The sequence below is a fragment of the Panthera onca genome, chromosome A2 (assembly GCF_046562875.1).
Source record: "Panthera onca isolate mPanOnc1 chromosome A2, mPanOnc1 haplotype 2, whole genome shotgun sequence".
NCBI lineage: Eukaryota > Metazoa > Chordata > Mammalia > Carnivora > Felidae > Panthera > Panthera onca.
Window position 1 is genome coordinate 138,292,126 of NC_138340.1, and position 22,094 is coordinate 138,314,219.

Here is a 22,094-nt window from a genome sequence, read left to right on the forward strand (position 1 = left end):
GTATGCATGAAAGGTTGGGGCATGAGGGCAGGAAAGGGCACCAGTTCTCCATCTTAATAAGTTCTTGAGCATAAGAAGTCAGTGGGTAGTGCTTACAGCTAAAAGTTTTTAAAAATGAGAATTTACATAAATATGAGATTTAGAGATGGGGAAGTAAATTCCAAGGGAATCTGTGAAAACAAAATTGAGAGCAGCTGCCACTTAGGAGTGGAAGATGGCGTAAGACTACTATTTCTTGTAATAAGGCCTTGAGAATGAAATTAACTGTAAGTTATGTGCATGAAGCACTCTGATACAAATAAAAGCAAAATTAAAACAAACAATAGTCCCCCTGAAGCCCTGACACCAAAGAGAAGAAGCTTGGAGACAGGATTTTCTATGTTCTACATAGAAAACGTTTTTCAAACAGGCGGCGAATTTTAAGTGGCCCAATTATACTTCACGGTTACTGGAACTAAAGGCGGTGGGTGGCAAATGGAAACTTCATGCTCAGGTGCTGTCATCTTTTTGCTAAATGAACCTTCAGTAGCTTAAAATAGGAGTGCTACAACAAAATACAAAAGTGTATACTTAAATGTGATTTATAGACCCAACCCAGGGGTCTCTCTGTATTACTAGATCCTGTTTGGCAATTCGGATCTCTCCTGGAACATTGCTCATTAAAACCACACATACAGTCTTCTCAGATTAGTGTGAGTTGGATTATTTTCCATGATATTTCATTTCAGTCAAAAAATTATGAAGCTTAGAATTCTATTTTGTGGGCAATTTCATTCAATGAGAGGGGCCTGGTTTTAGTTAACTTGCTGGAGAGAGAGAGATATTTGTATACTCAAGTCACATGAGTATATAACATTGTAAGTGCACAAAAGTATATTAAATGTGTGTAAAAAAATCAAGTATACTAATATAGCTATGCAAATATGTGTATGTGAGTGAATACACACACACATATGCATGCATAAATAATTTACTGTGCCAGAGATTTACATGCTATATAATTTATATAATTATATGATATGTAATATACAATTATATAATGCTATACTATATAATTTACTTCTCAAAAAATATTGCAAGAGCATCATTACACTATTTTTAAAAAGAGAAAATGGAGCTAGGCACATTCTCACATAAGTGAGAGGCAATAGAACACTAAGTTTTTCAGAGCCCAGGTTCTGAAGTCAAACATCCTAGATTCAGATCCCAGCTTTACTACTTAATAGTTGGGCAAATCACTTTTCTAGATCTCAATGTCCTCATCTGTAAAATGCAGATAACAATAGTGAAGCCTCATGGTATGGTTGGGAGAATTTACATACAATACTGGCTGGCACATAGCATGTTATTATATTAGGGATATTGGTGGTGGTGTTAGCGATATCTCACAATCTACCATTTAATAGACCCCCAACTTATGAACATACATGCACACAGGGACATGTTCACATATGTTTATATAAAACTTTTCTTATCTTTGAACTGATGGGGAATGACCTAAAAACCTTATGTTCCCATCTTTGACCTTTCCCAGCTGGAAAAAAAAAGACTGCCAATAATTTCAAAATTTTAAAGATGGCAAAAAAAAAAAGATGTCCTTTTTTTGTCCATCTATAATGGCTAGTTAAAGGTACAAATGCTGTTTTACTGGCTATGTAAAATCCTTGACAAGTTATATCAGAAATTCCATCTCTTATTTTTATGTTTTGAACTTCTATTAAGTCAGTCAGATCAGCTTCTTTCCAATAGTAAAATTAATTTTTATTCTTATTCACATTTTACAATTTTATAATGAAGTCTCGAGTCATGTAGGCAATGAGTGCTTAACTGTTCATTAAATGGAACTTTTATGAAAGCACTAATAAATGAAAGTGATTTTTGTACCTTTAATTCTTTACTGTTAACAATCAATAATAATAAAATTTCTAAGAAAGTAGTATTTATTTTTGTATAAAATACCAAATAATTTTCACTTTTGGGAAAAGAGAGTAATGTTTAGATTTTCATTTCCAGCTTTGATCAGTCTAATGAAAACATAAAAGCAATCAATGTATTGAGTGTTTAAATGTGAAGAGTATTACATTTTATTTTATTTTATTTTATTCTAACGTTTATTTATTTTTGAGAGACAGAGAGAGACAGAGCATGAGTGGGGGAGGGGCAGAGAGAGAGGGAGACACAAAATCCGAAGCAGGCTCCATCCAGGCTCTGAGCTGTCAGCACAGAGCCCGACGCGGGTCTCCAACTCACAGACCGCGAGATCATGACCTGAGACAAAGTCGGCGCTCAACCAACTGAGCCACCCAGGCACCCCTGGGGAGTTTTAAGTTTTATAAGCAGTGAGAAATAGAGGAAAAAATATTTTTGATTACTAAGAGCATCTTATAGAAAATATATTCTATTACTGCAAAACTTCTATCTTCATTCCTTCCACCTTTAGAGAGAAGACTCTGAGATATACAGTATCTAAAGGAAACCAAAAGCCCTAGATCCAACCTACCACAAATAAACCAGGCACTTATTTTCCAAACTGTTTTTCTACATAAATACCAACTAGAAAATAACTTTTACATTAAAACAAAATTCTAATGTTTTCCTTGAACACTGTCATATAAGTTTCTCTGTGCAAGCAAGAGGATAATCAGCCAAGTATCACAGAACACTTTCAGTAAGAATATATTTCACTGAGAGAAAAGTAAAAATTATAGACACTGTAAAAATTATTTTAACCTGCTACGCTCTTAATTTATAGCTAAAAAAAATTATAACTAAAAACTCAGGCCGTTTTATCTTAAGAAACATTCAAAATATTGAAAACCAGAAAAGTCAGATTCGCTTATCTTGGAAAATTAGTACAACCTGAGATTCACCTCCCTGCAAATGAAAACAATTTCAAAATATAACATACTTTACTGGACATCTTAATATTTTTAAAACACGGTGCCTTCTGACTCCTATCTACACACTACATATCCAGCACTTATAACAAACAAAAAGTTTGATTAAAAGCCTACATTCATGAAATGATAAATGATAAACTCCAGTCTCTACCCTGTCAAATACTAAACTCTGCAAGCTTTCAGTGCTAAGTATCTCTATGTCAGTTGTTTATTTTTCCTTTCCTGGTGATTGGAGGTTTAAAAATATTATATTACTTATAGTTAGTAAATAAGAGAATTCCAGTGCCAAATATTTGTACAAGATAATGGAACAGCCGACATTTTGTTAAGAATCCACTGGGACTAAACTACTAACAGTCCAAGAGTACTTGCTGCTTAAAATATACACCCAGACAAAGCCTCTGTGTTAGCCTAGTCTCAAAACGATGTCATAGGCTTGGTACTTTCTGATGGCTAATTATTCACCACATTCTATGTCTCTCTACAAATTCTTCAAAGAAAAGGCAACGTTAAATATCCTTTAAGAATCACAAATGGAGTGAGATCAGTCTAATTTAGGAAAAAACCAGAACTATAAACCAATTTTTGAAGAAACATAATCTTGTAACTCCTGAGCCCATACAAAAGTTCAGGGTAAGGTAAGAAAATATGGGCATGATACGGTCCTTTGTTCATGCTTATGTTCAAATAAATATAGAGGAATATTTCTAATAGCACATCTAAATTCATGTTCCCTTTCAATTTTATCTTCTCCAGTAATTGCTGGGCTGATTTCTTTATCAAGGATGTTGGTGAAGTTCAAATTAGTACGTGTTTGCTTCATGTGCTGTTCAAACTATTTGAGAAATGTGTTACACCAGAATCTGAGGGACTTAGCCAAGGGCTACGAGTTCTCAGGGTCAATGATCTATATCATGAGAAGTAAACCATTAAGGGTGAGGCAATAAAGCAGCTGGACATGCTAGACAGGTTACCACATATATAGCTTCTGTTGCTTTGTAAGCTAGGTCAGCTAAAGTCTGCCTGCTCAGCCCTATCTCCAAAGATTTACAGGGTGTTACTGGTCTCTGAAGAGGCTATCTTTACATATAATTGGGCCGTTTCTCAGAATTTGAGACAGGGGTTCCCATTACCAGACCCCGGGCAGAAAAGTGCAAACAGGAAGGAGCTTTAGAAATATTCTAAGCAACAATAGCCAAAATACGAAGCCAGACCTGCTTCGTATCCAGACTGCTCCTCTCACATAGACCCATCCAAAGGTGGTCAGATCCCTCCCGAACATACGAGGGGCAGGAGTTCATTATCACAGGCACTTTTATGACAGCATCTTTTATGAGACAACAGGTTAAGAAACTGGAAATTTTAAAAGATGTTTTATTGGGCAGGAAGAGAACTTACACTCTAACCTCAGTCAGTAACTTTTGAACCTATTTGTATCTCTATGTCTGCGAAAGTTATCTTCTTCTAAATCACATTATTTTAATTATTTGACGCTTATTTTGAGACAAGATATATGCACTTTAACTTATTTTTGTATATTCTCCAGAACACCACAAACCCTATTTGTTAAAAAGAGTATTATAATAAAATGTTTCCTTCAATTGTACACATCTACACCTACAAATATTTATTATAAGTACAGAGGGTTGTTTTCTTTCTTTCTTTCTTTCTTTTTCTTTCTTTCTTTCTTGTTTTGATAAATCTATTCAAGCAAAAAAACATTCTTCCTAAGCCAAAAATATACTTTCTTCCTTAAAAGAAGAAAGTCATGCTTAATGTTCAGGGAGAGAAAAATCATCAAATTCTCACCAAAGTTGTTCAAACATCAATATTTCAGCCTAAGTGATAGAAGGAATCGTGTAAATTAAACAGCATGAGGGGCGCCTGGGTGGCTCAGTTGGTTAAGCGTCCGACTTCGGCTGAGGTTGTGATCTCGCGGTCCGTGAGTTCGAGCCCCACATCAGGCCCTGTGCTGATGGCTCAGATCCTGGAGCCTGTTTCAGACTCTGTGTCTCCCTCTCTCTCTGACCCTCCCCCCATTCATGCTCTGTCTCTCTCTGTCTCAAAAATAAACGTTAAAAAAAAAATTTAAACAGCATGAATTACAGAACTATTTTAAAGAAATGCACCCTTGTCACAACAAATATTTGAGCTACACCAACGTTGAAAAGTAGAAATCCTCCAAGACCTGCTTTTATCAACAGACCAACAATCATTTGAATGGAGTATATCCATTATCTATGGGTAAATGCTTCTAACACGCTTGGAAAGTTTATTCTCCAACAAGTTAAGCAGTTCTACAATAATCCTCTGACACCAGTTAGTTATTTATGGAACTGTTTTTTTTTCCCCCTGAAGCTGGAAAATTGCTGCAGCACTTCAAAGAACTACTGTTCTGACCCTTCCACAAGAGTCCTTGAACCTGGCTTGTCTCCCTAAGAACACCTTAGCCCTGCACCCAGTTTCCTGGTTACTACTTTAACCTGATAACCATATTTTTGCTGTGACACCTGAACTAAACACACCCAGATTCACGTAATTTTTTTATAATGTACATCTGAAAAGAAAATTCTAAGACATTAGACTTCCCCACCTCAGTACCTTCATTTCTTCATCAGTAAAGGCACATTGTTAGAATAAAGTTTGTCTTCCATTCTCTCTTGTATCATTAAAGAAGGCTCATCATTTAAAAATGTGAAGCCCCCTTATCCCAGAGTGGCAAAACCAGGTACTATTTTCTCCCGGGTAAATGAGCAGAAAGCCCAGGGCAAGCAGGAAAGGACACTGCAAAAGATAGATCACATGACTCTTAGGCTCACAGAACTTCCAACTGCAGAGTAAGCACACATCAAGACTCTCCATAATGTGGCTTGAAAGCTCACAGAGCCACCTCTCTACCCTGCATATCTGGCCCACATTTCCCATATGATTGACACATGCCTTTCTCCACACACACCAGGAGCTTCCAAATGTTTTACTACAATTGCTCTATCCACCAGCCTTTCAGTTCCTCCAGAGTACCTTCCCCCTCAGCAAGGACCTTTCTGTAAGCCACCTCCCACCTCTGCCCCCGATTCTCCCATCATCTCCTTTTCCTGTCCGTGTATTAAACGTGTATTAAACGGTCTCAACAGAACAAGGTTATTGTTCCTTAGAGCTCTTTTAGAAAAGTACTTTAATAACACAAAGAGAAAACGTACAGAATTAAAATATTCTAATTATAAAAGACAAACGTCAGCCCATGCCTTCAACTCAGTTTGTAAAGCCTGCACAGAACATGAAATCCAAAAATATTTTCAATGCTAGTTTCCTTGAAGAGACGCTGAAAAAAATCATCTTTGTACTTAATGAGAAGTAACTGTTACACTGGCAAATATCATTTCATAAATGCTATCTTCTTAAGGACAATATTTCTACAATGTCTTTATAGCTGTGATCACTTTGATGAAATGTGTAGTTTCAAAATTTTAAAGTTCTAAAACTAAAAGAATGGTAATCTAAAGAAAATTCAGGGATAACCACTTATTTTAGAATAACCCAAATATATTGCTCAACAGAAATAGTGATATAACAATGCTTATACATTTCAAACAAAATTTAAAGCAGTGTTTGTCATATGAACTGAGAAGATACATCTTAATCTGAGCACATAACCAGGACCCGTTATCACCCTTTATCTGAAAAAAGGGAAAATTCTATGGATCACAAAGGGTTTTGAATTTATGAAATTTCAAGGGAAAAAACTTAAATTTAATTAATAAGCTATTATTTCATCATTAACTTCATGAGACACTGCATAGAGAGTAAATATTAAACATCATTTTCTAAAAAGTTTATCTGAAAGCTATTTCCTCAATGGTTGAAATGACTTAATTCTCTCACCTTTTACGTGTGTCATTTGCCCTCTTGCTTGAACTCTGTACTCTAGGGACACTGATTCCTGAGTCAGTCTTACAGCTATATGATTTTACATAAATGCCTACTGTTTTACATTTGCCAAAGGAAGCCAACAGACTGGCAATGTGGAAGCAGAGGACAAAGCAAAACCACAGCACAATTGCTGAACTGACCTCAAGGGAGCATTTGCTGAACCGGTAACCAGCATTCACAGCTGGAACGAACCTTTCAATGGAACATGCTGGCAGAGAAATACCTGGCTTTAAATGCTACGCAGACTAAAGACGTTCACCAAATTAATGGATATAGATTTACATGGCTTATATTTAGTCAAAGCTATCTCATCGTATATATTAAGAAACAACACACAATAAAGCTTAAAATGTTTACTATGATAGAGTACACCTAAATTATGCAAAGGTCAGAAATATAAAAACTATTCGCACTTCAAACCCCAAAGTAAGCAGAAAGTCCAATGAGCACTCAAAATCCCGTCACAAAGACCCAACACTAAGGGCATGAATATCACACAATTGTCCCAAGCCCCTGTCTTGGACACATTTACTTTTAAAGACATCTGCTTATGTGCTTTTCTGGGGCATAATCAGAGGTAGTCAAACCAACATGACTTAAGAAACAGAAGAGGTCATGGAACTCTGTGCTGGGCTTTTGTGCATACAAAAGCAAGTTGTGCAAACTGAGAGCCTCTGAATCCAGAAATGCCTACATCATCTTCAGTTTCCTCCAAAGACCTGAGACCCTTTGTGAGTTTAACAACTAAGTTTGAAAACTATAGCTTTTAAAGAGTTCTAGTTGAAAGGTCACAATAATATGCCTGTATTGCAGAGATGTGTTTTGATCATATGAAAAGTGCATCAGTGTAGAATAATACCTACTTCCTGATGTCAAGTAATACAAATTGTACAGTCATGTACAATTCTTTATTCATAATTCCACTTCAGCAAGGTCTACTGAATTCATCTACCTTCCATCCCCAAAGTCTTAGTTCTGACCCCAGCCATGGCTTTGAAGACTACTGTGTGATCACTAACGGGGCTTCCCAATGCCTCCAACCCTAAGTACTAGAAAAATCCACTGGCTCTTCATAGCCCAAGGGACAACATCAGACTCTCTCCTACAAAGACCTTCACAACTGGGCTACTTCAGGTGTTTTTCTCAGTGCAGTGACACTACAGCCACACAAAATTTCTAAGTTACTCCTCTGTGTCTTTGCACACTTTTCATGTTGTTCTAGAGCCCCTCCCTCCCCTTCTCCACCAGAAAACTCTGATGCATTCAATATCTTTTCAATAGCTCAGATAAAGACCCTCCTTCGAAACCTGTCATAAGTCTCCAGTCGCTCCTTATTCTGTGTTCCCACACTTATTTACCTCTAACTTTAATATTGTATTAAATTTTGTTATTTTCTTTCTATTCCCCCCTTTCATCTTTGTATCTCAAGTGTCTACTACACGCTGGCCAAAGGACATCTGTCTAAAGAGGGAAAAAGGAAAGAAACAGGGAGTGGGAAGGAAAGGAGGAAAGAGGAAAGGATAAATGGCTGGATTCTGTGATAAAAGAAGAGGGAACTATGGTAGAACTTTTATGATAAGGATATTAAAAGAGTATATTTTTAAAGGCTAAATGACCACTGAATGCCTTGGAATTATAAATGAAGCACATTTAAGTCTTAGAGAAATAATGCCAATAATTTATTAATGTATTTTAACAGTAGTGTGGTGTAGTTAGTGAACCCGGCATGGGCTTGAGCAAGGACTCTATTTGAAGGCTAATGATGGCAACTAGCAGCCCTGAATCTTTGGGCACCCTTCCTTCCCTCATCTGTACAATAAATCAAACCACAAAAATTTGCTGTATTTTCTGAGGAAACAAAGTAAAACACTGGGCAGATGCTGAATACGTGGTCAATAATATGATGGACCTTAATTGAGAAACATAGATGCTAGGCTACCAACCAAAATCATAAACAGAAAATAATAAAGATATTTAACTCAATAGTTTAATTTTAACTTAATGGCTTATGACTAGCTATATAATTATAAAATTTATAACTGCTTGAAAGCAGGCCTTAAACAGAGAGTCTGTAGAAAATTACCATTTAAGATATTCTGGTTTTGCATTATGATTTCAACCAACAAAATACTCAAGGATGGTTAATGTCCTTGTGGCCATTGAAATTTACTTGATTTCCATTAAGAGCATCATTAAAAATCCGGTTCAATCACTGTATATTTTAAGAAAGCTTTACAAGCGCTTCCATATAATCACTAGCTTTATGCAAATTCTCTGGAGTAATAAAAATGGAAAAAAAAAAAAAAAGAAAACCTTCCATTTGAAACACAAGGTACTTGGTCTTGAACTTGTTAGGTGCATCCAACTTCAGTTCTGACCAGTGCCTGACTACTTGTGATTTGCTGGTGGTTGGATGTATATTAGCATCATGCTCTGACAAGTGACGATCTCCTGATGGTGACATTCAGCTGTTGTCGATACTGTAAACATGTCCGCTCAATCTGTTTACATTCCCCTGAGAGGGCACAGCTTTCCTAATGCCTGTGTTAATAGCAAGGTAGAATTGCAATAACAAATGAATTTCATTTAGTCTACAACTAAAAGCCTTGGGAGTACCCATCTAAGGCTTAAAACCGATTTCCATGTAGCTGCAATTTCTCTTTAAAAACGAGAAGGAATTTCTGTTACTAAAATCACTTTGAAAGTCATGGCATATGCAAGTTTATTTTCCTAGTCGTTTTTGGTTTGTTTTCCTAACATAATTAGAATTTATTTTTATAAATATACAAAATATATTCTTACAAAGATATAAAAGTTTCTGTTCTATGACAATCTCACATGTATTAAGAACAAATCTAGTTAGAGTAGGGTTGCCAGATTTAGCAAATGAAATTACAGGATGCCCATTTAAATCTGAGTTCCAGATAAACAATGAATAATGCTTTGTGGATGTATATCCCAAATATTGCATGGGACATACTTATACTAAAATATTATTTGTTGCTTATCTGAAATCCAAATTTACTTAGCTGTCCTACACTTTATACAGGAACCCTAAATTAGGGTATTTTAACAACTCGTATCTATAACTCAATAGAAGGGTGAAATTCATGACCAAAGTTCACCAGAAATGTTTTCCTATGGGTGGCCTCTTAGCCTGCCCAGTTGTTGGTATTTTAGGGGGGTGGTGTAAGGAGAGGGCAGGTTGGTTATAAAGACCTGTTTTGAGAGTCTCCCGTTTTTTCTTGATCAGTCTGATAAGTAATGGCATTCTGACTTTTGCTTAACAGCACCGTAGCCCAGTTGCCAGCTCTTTTTGGTTTTTGTTTTTTTGTTTCTCTTTTGATAATCATTCAAAAGATATGGCAGCTCTCAGAGATACTGGTTGTCTTAAAATAAATAAATAATAAATAAATAAAAACAAAAAGCCTCTTCCTACTAATCTCATTTACAGTTCTTAAAAGTGAAACAAGATTTTGAATACAGGGAAATGAATGAGTTGGGTTGAATGCGTTCAACTTCTTTAAATACTAATTAGGATAAAAAGCTAAAGGGCACAAAGGAAGAAAACATGAGAGTTGCCTTGCAAATATTTGCCAAAGACCTAACATCCTGTCCTATTTTGCATTAGTACCCCTCCCCTCCTTTAAGAAGCCATTCCCCTTGTAGTAGAATCCTATCTAATAGGCTCTTTCTTTATTTTATCTTATTTTATTATTGCTTTTTAAAGATGATCATTTTATACGGCGCTTTAACAATTTCACAATATAAGTTTAAGCAATAAACCTGCTTGGAATCAACCCCAATGTTCAAATAACATCCAAAGATAAGGTGGCGAGGATGGCAGTTTATTTGCTGCCCCCAAATGAAGATCTGCTTTGATTCAATTCCAGCATCATTACAGTTTAGTGGGTCAGACTCCTCCTTTAAAATCTCACTCTCCTCATTGCCTTCCTGGTTCCATCTTCCTTCTGAGGTGCTGACCGCTCCTACTTGCGCTGTTCTAATGATGTCCTGTCCATTATTCAATTTGATAAACATTTACTGAAGCTATAGGCAAAGTGAACAGTTCATATTATCAAGCTGTTTGTAGTCTGGTAGTTTGGGCTGGTTATAAAACAAGGAAATTTATAATGAGGTAAATGTGCCGGGCTTCAAAGGTTGAGACACATCTACTAGAGACATCAGTAAAGACCCAATGAGAATGGGCTTGGCAGCCAGAAATATTGAGGTTTGAATCAAAGCAACACCCATTATTGTTGAGTGACTTTGGACTCTGAACCTCATTTATAATTCTCTACCTTAGACGATTGTTGTCAAGTTGAAGAAGTGAAAGATCATAGAGAAAGTATTTTATAGAATGTGAGAAACATTTATAAGCACTTAGGAAAAGGCAGCAGAGTAATATAGTGAAGTTGTCACATATATGTCGTACTGGACAGCTATGGTCTGAATACAGCAGATTCTCCATTTACTAGCAAACCTAGACAAATCAGCCAATCTGTGCCTCATTTCCTCATCCATATTATAGAAATAACAGTATCCATTTCATTAGAATTGTGGAGAGGACGACATTGATTAATTCATGTAAAACTCTTCATGTAAAAAAAATTCACGTAAACCTCTACAACATCTGTAAGCACCTGAGAAATGTTAACTACTTTAACATCAGCATCTTTGTCATTATTATGATTCCAGTCCTCCGTGTCACCTTTGCATCATAAGGTTCTTTCCAGCCTCTCATCACAATTCTCTGTGACTCATCCTGCCTCAAGTAGCGACCAAATTACTTGGTTCTTTGTCAACTTGCTTTATGAGCACTCAAACAGCCTAATGGAATGCATAAATGGTTTTCAAAATGGGTTCCTAAAAGTCTTTGAGGTTCCATGAAATATGCTATCCCACCCTCCCCAAACACACAGTCCAGGGACCACCCAGAGTCACACAAGTTGGAGACAGGGGGAAGACTAGTCATTCTTAAATTGTTGTGTAATGGGACATCATTCTAAGATTGTGGTTTTAAAAAAGGATTCTGAGATTTTTTTTTTAAGTTCAAAATACCTCCTCCGTCCTTTAAGCTATGAGTTTCATATAAAGTAAGTCCTTGAATTTATGTTTAAACTATTGTCCAAATGTCTTAAGTGACAAAGTTAGATTCCAAACCCTTCTACCATTCTCCTCACTATATACGAAAGGGGAGAAAAGTAAGGTAATGGGCATGTTTCCCTTCTCTGAGTGTAATTTATTTTCTGCAGCGTTTTCTCTTTTCCAATCATGGACCTGAAGAATCCATGAAGCCAAGAGTTATCTAATACATCAACACAGGTTGTTCCTGTGAAATTCAAAGCTTTAGTTCAGTTTTGCACTAAGATTCTGTTTTAATTGGCTTGGGATGGGATCCGGTCGAGCCCTGGCGTGCGGGAGTGGCTCCTGACAGCCACTTGTGCTCATCTCTCCCCTCTCTGCATTCAGGGACACCACTCTGGTGGCCTGAAATCCACGATGCTGCAAGTATTCAACCCATGGAGATCTTCAAATGCTACAAATCAGGACTTTTTTCTCCTCAGATATCTGGCGTATCAACACACCATTAAAACTTTTTTTTTTAAGTTCCCTACAAGAAATCAATGCACAGCTAATACTGAATCCTACTGCAAAGAAGGGCATATATCCAATGAATTAATTCTTCCAAAATCTGAGATGTCTGCAATTACATGTTAGCAGCCTCACTACCTAGTGCCACTAACAAGCAATATTTTATACATGCAACGTGCTTCAAAAAAAAGCTGTGTGTGTGCGTGTGTGTGTGTGTATGCTATAGTTTAAACTGACTCAAATTTTTAATGTTAAAAGAGAGTTGACTAACTTTTTGAATTAAAAGTCTAATCATAGATTTTAGAATCATAGATTTTGCGTGCTGAAGGGAATTTGAGAAGTCGCCTAGTCCAACTCTTTCAGAATCAAAACAAAACAAAACAAAAGCCACTAAGATTATGGAAACGAAGACTTATTTTTATCCACTAACCTCTGTAAAGGCGGTGCTGGGATTTTAATATCTGTCTGCTACTTCATCACCTGCATTTCCACATAGGTTTTTTGACAGGTTTGTTTTTAAAAAAGGAAGAGAGAGAGAAACAAAGTTTTGTCATGTCTTCTTCATTCTAGTCCCAAGGAGCCTGTTTGGGTGGTAATAAGGCTCATGACACAAGAAAAAAGCTCGTACTTTCAAATGAAAATGTCAACACCTAGCCTGAGAGAAATAATTAAATAGCATCCAAATTTCCATACCTCATCATTTGAGGACAACAAATACTTGTGCTGAAGTCATCCCCCATGGAAAGAACGCTTCCTTTCTCACAGGATGTTGAACAATTACCACAGATTAGAGTACTGCTATCACGGTTCCCTAAGCACGTAATCTTGTACACTGATGAAAAAATAATGCAGTCCTGGTTGGTCTTTTTACCCATAATAAAGAGAAGATATAAACACCATACCCATGCAAGAAGCAACAGATTTCTTTTCACCGTTCCACAGTATCCTAACATCCCCACAATGATAAGGAAACAGCAAACAGCAATCATGACTGGATGAACCACAGGAAAATAAGTCAAGATGACAGCCTCCTCTACCCTGAAAGAAGAACGATAATGTCACGTTATACATAAAATAGAACCAAAATGCACCCAAGACATAGTACAAGACACAACTGAGATTCGTGTTAATAATCCTTTAAATCATCATGTCTCAAAGCTGATGACTGTATCGCTATTTTCAAAATCACTGCACTACCACTGACTTGCTTGCTTGTCTTATTTTTGTTATGTTTTGTTTAGTTTTTTATACAAGTGGTAGCACTTCTACCTCCACTCATTTAAAATATAAGATAGGGGTCCCCAGGGGCACTTGGTTGGCTCAGCCAGTTAAGCATCTGACTCTTGATCTCAGCTCAGGTCTTGATCTCAGGGTAATGAGTTCAAGTCTTGCACTGGGTTCTATAGTGGGCATGAAGCCTACTTAAAAAAAAAAAAAAAAAAAAGAAAAAAGAGGTCCCCAATAAGAAGTCAATCTATTATTTGCTCTGAAGCTTTAGCCTGAGCAAAACACACAGGCCCCACTGAGAAGGATCTCCCTCCTCTTCTCTGATCTGGAAATCCGCATGCAGCACTTTCTCTGCTCAGCAACTAATCTTTCCCCCCAATGTGAAACACTGCTACGTGAAAGGAAATTAATCTATATTAAAAGAAAGAGGAAGGAAGATGATTTTGGTAGAAAACTTTATTGCTATGAAAAAATCATTAACTAGAACCATACTAGTAAGAGTAATAATAACAAAAAATTAGACATTACTGTATACTAAGCTCCACTTCGTTTAGGACTTCACAAAATCTATCTCAGTTAATCCTTCTGACATTTCAGAGTGGTATACACGACAGTCCCCATTCAGAGATGAAGAAATGGAGACTGGGAGAGGTTAAGTAACTTGCTTTTTGTGATGTTACTGGATCAACCTTTTGAAATTTGAGAAGACAATGGCAATGCTGAGTTTGGTTTTCCTTAGCTGAGGGATATGAAGGTAGGAAGATGTTGGCAGTGATTTTCCCACAGAAAAATAGCTATGCTGTCCTTTTCATGCAAATGTGACACAGCTGACCCACTCTCCAGAGGACAGCAAACTGATATTAGCATACCCAGAAGTTTTCTCTGGGACAAGTGGCATACCTTAATGAGAATGCTAGAAGATGTAACAAAGCTTATTGATTGTGGAAGAGTACTACCGTCTAAACAGGGGCAAAGTTACTTAGAAACTAGGGTCTAAGAAAACCTGATGAAAGAAATCAATCATTAATTATAAAGCTTACCTTGTTTCTGCAGTTAACGTCAGAACATTATTTAGGTAGTCCCTCATCCAAGCAGAAACTGCCAACACACTGATGGACATTAACTGGAAAGAAAAAAAAACCAAATTGGTTACCAAGGATTTATGCAACATTCTCTGCAAGATTAAAAATTTTAAAAATTAAGGATTTTTTGTTACATAACCATTATGCTTTTTTCCCTACATGGCTGATTCTGGGTTCAAGACAGGATTTGCACAGGATGAAGAGGCCACTGAATGACTAAACTATCAGATGTACAAGATGAGCCTAAAACACGTCATATGCAATAGCAAGGAAGCAATGAAATCCATATGACCGATATTGCCAAGAAAGTCACAGGAGCTAACTTGAAAGGGCTTCCATTAGCTAAAGTCGAACAATTTGAGCACCAAAATAATAATAATAATAATAATAATAATATAATAATAATAATAATAATGATAAATGCAATGCTTTGAAATATCACATGCTAAAATCTATGAATTCATATAATACTTAAAACTCACCTGTCACCTTTGTAAAGATGGTGGATACTCATTATTCAGAAAACTGGTAAGAATTAAACATTTATCCTACCTTTCCTGTACAAAGGAAAGAACTGAAGACTTCATGAAAGTTCTTATAGAAGAATTTCTGCTAATACATGCAGAAAGCATAATAGAGTATCACTATTTAACAACCTCACTGAAATAATGGATCTCCAGGCAAAGATCCTCAGCAACTGCCCAAATTATCAGGTTAGTAGTTCTCAGTCCTGTCTGTACATCAAAATCACTTAAGACTCTTAAAAAAAAAAAAAAAAAAAAAAAAGTACTGAGCCCAGAACCACCCTGGAAAAATTCTTGAAAGTGGGGCGGAGGCACGAGAAATGTGTTAAGGTTCCACAAACGTTCTAATATGTAGTTAGGAGTGCAAACTGTGACACGTGAAAGGCTAGCTTCTAGAAAGGAGAAATCAAGTGGAAGAAAAAAATGCCATACCCACTGCTTAGTTTTAGTGTCATAAAGAAAAGACAATGTGTCCCCCAACGTGATACGATCGGAAGCACACAGAGATGACTTTGAAGTATTTTTACCGAAAAGTCAACCTGAATCTAACCCAGCCTCCAGCTCTAATTATCAGTTTCTAGGAAATACAGGGACTAGATTTAAATTTGTTAAACACCACCATGGGGATGCAATCAGCAAAATTGAGAATATGAGAAATTTCACAGGACAAATGATCCAATTTCTTCAATTAAAAAAAACTGGCCAAGTGGAAAAAAAGAAGGAAGGAGAAACTATTATAAATTGAAAGAAATTTAAGGGATTACCCAATGCAATATGTTGACCTGATCCTGATTCAAACAAAACAATCACAGAGAGACATTCATGAGATGGCTGGGGATATTTTCACTGACTGGATATTTGAAAATGTTAAGAAATTATTGTTTTAGATATGACAGTGGTATGAAGATTTTTTAAAGGATCCTTATCTTTTAGAGATATATGCTGAATGGTTAAATAAATAATCATAATGCATAGGATTTAGTTGGGAAGTGGAGATTATGTTGACAATTGGGTAATAGGTAATTAAGGATTACTTATATTGTGTTTTCAACTTTTGTCTATATTTTAAATTGCCCACAGGTTTTTTTTTAAAGCAACTATATAAAACATGTTCGAAACGAGTCTTCCTAGGAAAAGTCTTCAACTTTTCAAAAAGTTGAAGGTTAACCCCTAACCCTCTCCTATTTAGATGGATTTCTTTTTCTAAAGTGTGCCTTCTACTTATGTTCTTAAGCACCATATAGTGAAAATTAACTTAATTTGATTTTTAATAATTTCTGTCATCTTAGTGAACATCGATTACCATTATACATCATAGATTTAGCTTTAAATTCATTAAATAATGAATATACAAGACAGGAATGAGTCTGTACTGACTGAGTCAAGCAGTGGTCATGAAAAATGCTTTCTGGATAAAGGCTCAAAGGCAAACAGAACATGTAGAGCTCTATGACCTCTGGTACAGGGAAGTATGGCTGCCGGCTCGGAAAATCAGGTAATGAATTTGCTCATTCTTCATTCAGTGACTGAATACATTCAGTGACTGAACACTGACTCAACACCTACTATCTGCCTCATACTATTTGTGCTAGATTTAGAGACCCCACAATAAATAAGAGATGCGAGATCCCAGCCTTTGTGAAGCTTCTTGTGGGACACAAGGAATAAACAGATAAAGCAGATAATTACAGACTATAAAGAGTACCATGAAGCACAGAAAAATGAAGTAATCTGTTCAAGGTCTTACAGGTTCTCAGTGACAGAACCAAGATTCAAATTCAAGCCATTGGTCTTTGGAACTTACGGCTTAGTCACCAACTGCCTTCCAAATTTAGAAATGACCATATCAGGGCACCCGGGTGGCTCAGTGGGTTCAGCGTCCAACAGGCTCAGGTCATGATCTCACGGTTCTTGAGTTCCAGCCCGAGGCTGCTTCAGATTCTCTGTCTCCTTCTCTCTCTCTGCCCCTTCCTTACTGGTGTGTGTGCGCTCACTCTCTCTCTCTCTCACTCTCTCTCTCTCTCTCTCTCTCTCTCTCTCAAAAATAAATAAACATTTAAAAATGAATGTATCTATTTCCACAGTGAGGAGACTAGCCTGCACAGCATGCAGGGATCTTTTTTTTTAAAGGGAGGGATAACATGGGGGTCAGTCTGTACTTGCCAGGCTAAGTCTGAATGTCTTAACTATATCCTTTGGGGAATAGAGTCTCAGGAGTCATGGCCTAAAACAGATTATGAACCCTGGGACCACAGCTCAGCAAAGAATGAGGCTAGTTATTACTATCCTCTTTTCTGTTAGGAATAAAAAGACTGTAAAAGTAAAAACTAATAAAAGTTACCCCATGGGTCAGCCACAGTTTATTAATCATGCTTCTAGCTTCTGTGAATTTGATGCTTTAACATCTGTTCTACGTGTTCAAGCCAGACACACCTTGGTCGGAACAAACTGATAATGTGCCTGAGCCACCTTGCCTCGGCCTCCTGCCCTCCACCACCCTTGAGAAGAGGTCTTCTCCCAGGTTCACACTTGTCATTTTCAAATAAAAACCAACCATTCCAGACCCCACACCCCAAACACCTCTTTTATTGCTCTCTCTCTCACTCTAGGCCACTCTACACCTGCCATAAACATGCCAAGGTCCAGGTGCCAGACAACCAGAGACAGCCCCTATACTCCAGAGGCTGCTGAAATTAAAGTAGCCAATCCAGACCCTACTTACTTTGTCTTGCCCATTTCTTCTTGATGTAGCCACAATGAAAGTACTTGCCCAGTCCCTTTGTTTCTGCCTTGTGATGGACCCCAGTACTTCCCCCTTGGCCCTCGTGATGAGGCATGTACTCTCTCTCTCAGGATCTGTAAGTATAATAAACTATCTTTTCAGTGCTAGTCATCTGATCTTTTGACTTCTCCATAGCTAAATAATAATAGAACCTATTAAAACACACAGGGCTAGCAGAGCACCATGGACTACTTGATTATATCTAAGGCTGCATGCTCTTCCTCTACTTGACTTGTATGTGGCCTTTTAAATACCTTGTAAGTTTCACGGGAGCCAGAAAATTCTATTAATGTGATAGTTTATTTACATCAAATTCTTGTGCAATTACAAATAATTCTCTCCTCTCTTTATCATTCTTTAAAGTAATAACTGATCTTGGTTTCCCCATCTTCGAATTTCTTACTGGCTTGTTTAGCCAATTTTCAGTATCTAAGCTCTGAGACAGGTGTCAATAAATTATCAGATTCTTCATTTTGGTATAGTGTATCATCAGTGGTTGTCATCATACACATTCTTCCATTTATAACAAAAAATGTGTATATCTTTTAAGTGGCATATTCCAAAACATTTCTAACAGGGTAGATTTGGTTAAGTGCATGGGTTTTGAAGTAATTCTTCCATTCACAAATACATATTGATCAACTGCTCTTGGCCAGGTCCTTTGTGATGTGGTAGAGACACATGGATGGGCAGGAAAAGCCATCATCTCTATTCTGTGGTGAAATTTACTAAGAGAACACACCTTAATCAACCCATCAAAGACATAAATGTGTAGCTGCAAACTGTAATAAATTCTGGGAAGGAATAATACTGGTTCCTATAAGAATCCTATTTGTAGTGCCTGACCTATCCCGTGGAGTCAAAGGGACTTCTCTAAGAAAGCTGAGATCTGAAGGAGAATTACACAAGTTCATTACAGAAAGAGCAGTTGGAAAGTACATTCCAGCCAGAAGGAACAGCGAAGATCCCAGGATGGAAGGCTGCATGACATGTTCAAGGAAGGGAAACTGGCATGTGGTAAGAATGGAAAGCCAAGCAGGGACCAGAACACATGGTCTCAGAGGCCATTTAAGGCATATAGTCTTGGCCATAATGGCTATAAGAAGCCATTGAATCAAAAAGCTTTGGTTTGAATTCCACCTGTGCTCCTTTTCAGTTATAAGACTTTGGGTGTCCCTGAATCTTTCCTAAGCCTATTTCCTCACATACAAACTGTTAGGAAAATAAGACCGACTTCACAGAGGATTTATGCAATGAAAAGACAGACTAGGATTCTTATATATATTACCTACTACTATCTCAAGTCACTTTTGACCTCAGGGCTTTCTCTTAATCTTTCTCAGTCAGCTTAAGAGAAAAGGCAACGCCTAGATTAGTTCAGAAATGGAATCTTCAGATATTTGAAGGTCTGGCACACGGATAAGGAAGAAAGCTCTGTGATATAGCTATCTATTGCATTGCATGGCCATTCCCAGTTTTGACACCTCTGAGAAGGTACTCATTTCCATTCCTCTCGAAACCTGCGTGTCCCTCCCACTGTGTTTCCTATCTCAGTAAATGGTATAATCAACGCTTCAATCACATAAACTGGCAACTGGGCAGACAGCCTGAACCTCTCCCTCCTCCTCAGTTCTCCATCTAATTATTTTCAAGTCCTACAGATAGTTCCTGCACCACGGCTGGTGAATTCCTCCCCCCTTCCTGCCACTTCTGGCTAGTTCAGGGCCTCATTCTCTTGCCAGGTAATTACAATCGCCTTCTAATGAACTTTCCAGCTCACAGAGTCCACCTCATACTCATCCTTCAGTTAGCTTTAGGAAACACAGATTGAGTTCTTCTGCTTATACAGCTCCCACAGCTGCCCTGAGGGGGGCCTTCCCAGCTCTGGCTTCCACTACCCCCAACTCTTTCCGGAGAGTCAAGTTTAAACGCTTCAGCAGGGCACAGAGGCCCTCTTCAGTCACCTTTAAAGGATCTCTTCAATCCGTTCTCTGCCTGCTCCTTCCCACACACATTCTGTACTCAGATACAAAAAGCTGCCTGTACTTCTCCAGCAATGCACCATGCAGATCCCCCCAAGCCTCTATGTCTTTGCCCATGAAGTTCCCTCCCAATGCACCCTGCCCCAGTCTTCCCAACCTCCCCAGCAGAGCAACTCAACCTTACCCTTTGAGACCAGCTCAAACAGCTAGCATATAAAGATGTTCTCCCAACTCCCTCCTTACCCTCTGGGACAGACTTCACAGAGAAATTATCTATTATTTCCTATTTTCACCCACCCATCTCATTCCACAGACCACTGACTACAGCCCAACCACACAGCAGAGTACCAGGCCCAACAGTGAGGCCCAACAGATATTAGATGAAATGAATGCGACAATGATTAAACTAAAGGGAGGCAATTTCAACTTGCTAGATGAGCTAAGCAAAATTAGGAGATGCTTCAAGAAGAACTAAGCTTTCTACCACTGGAAGTTTTCCAGTAGAGAGATGCCTGCTGAATTACAAGATCAAAGATTTATATATCAGGTCAGAAGCTGGTTTAAGTGTTCTCAAGCGTCCTTTAAACTACAAGCTTCTACTTGACTCTACTGTTCTTTTGCACAGTAGTTACCCAAGCATTGCAGCTGTGCCCAGAACATTAGTCAAAATAAATAATATCAATACAAAGCCCTATCTTATGGCGAACAAGCAACTCTGAGAATAAAACTGCTTTTTATTATGACATTATTTCTAGCTGCATTAAATGTCTGGAAACAGTTTCATTCTCAAAGAGTGATTTTACTCACTGGGGTTGAGAAAATCATAGCAGTGAACAACATAGAGTGCATGCTGTAGCAAGGAACAAAGCTAAAAGGAGATGAGGTCACCTCAATACAAATCGTGCTATTAAATCTACAAGCACAAATAGTGCGAGCAATTCAGGACCCCTTCCTAAAAACAGCATTTTCCACTAGGTTTCCAAATAAAAATAAAATAATTCTTCAACTGTCATTCATTATGATTAAATTCCTAGGAGCACTATAATTATCATATGTAACTAGGCATATAGCTCCTTACATTTTCTCCAATATTGCAAAATATCATTTGTAGTTGAAGAAAATGCTTAGAAAATAACCCAAATATTACTCTAGAGAAATATGCTTGATCTACTACTTAGCAGGACATTTGCCACATTCTGTCTTGAAAAACATTTAGAAAATTCTAGCTCTCAACAAATACTTGTACATATGAAATTTGCTATTGCTGGAGATATATTCTGGGTTTGTTCAAATCTAATTATGTAAAAATAAGTATTGAATCAAGTTGTTTTCTCAATCAGAATTTTACATGTATGCAGAGTCCCTAAACTTATGAAATGTGTGCCTTTGGTTTCCACCAAATAATAAGGGCCTAGTCATAAGACAGACTAATTCCTTCAACTGTCTGCCATCCATAATCTATAGTCTCATATAAGAGAGCGGTTCAAGGCTCTCTTGCAGAAGTTTAAGGCTGACAGATGTTTAAAACCATCTACCTTAACTTTACTTTTTATGTCAAATCTGGTAGCAAAGAGCAGAATGCAGGAGAGAGATGGGGAATTTAGTTACAGTTCTATCTCTGCAGAGAACTTGGACAAGTAATTCAAACTTCTGGAACCTTTGTTTATCCTGAAAATGGAGAATTGAACTAGGTGCTTTTAAAATTCCCTTTGTCTTGGGGCATCTGGGTGGCTCAGCCGGTGGGTTAAGTGTCCAACTTCAGCTCAGGTCATGATTTCACAGTTTGTGGGTTCAAGTTCCGCGTTGGGCTCTGTGCTGACAGCTCGGAGCCTGGGGCCTGCTTCGGATTCTGTGTCTCCTTTCCCTCTGCCCCTCACCTGCTTGCACTCTGTCTCTCTCTCTCTCTCTCAAACATAAATAAACACTAAATTTTTTTTTAATTGCCTTAGTCTTAAAAAAAGGTTTGAAATAGTTATTTACTGAAACATGAAGTTAAATCAAGTCTTGATTATTTGGAGGCTGGCAGGCCAAGGTCAGTACTATTCTGCTCTGCCACAAGGACATGTCCCGAA

At 37.5% G+C, this 22,094-nt stretch overlaps 1 protein-coding gene across 3 annotated transcripts in view; it reads right to left on the bottom strand.

Annotated features, from left to right (window-relative positions):
- Positions 1 to 22,094, bottom strand: part of TSPAN12 (tetraspanin 12) — a 64,982-nt gene that overhangs the window by 36,277 nt on the left and 6,611 nt on the right. For 2 of the 3 annotated variants that reach the window (XM_060632970.3, XM_060632972.3), the window contains 2 exons: positions 14,693 to 14,775; positions 13,328 to 13,463 (listed from right to left, as the gene is read on the bottom strand). In XM_060632970.3, coding sequence (XP_060488953.1) covers positions 13,328 to 13,463; positions 14,693 to 14,775 — 219 coding nt within the window. Of the gene's footprint in view, positions 1 to 12,855; positions 12,983 to 13,327; positions 13,464 to 14,692; positions 14,776 to 22,094 lie in introns of those variants that run through there. The other variant, XM_081795059.1, reaches the window with a different exon arrangement.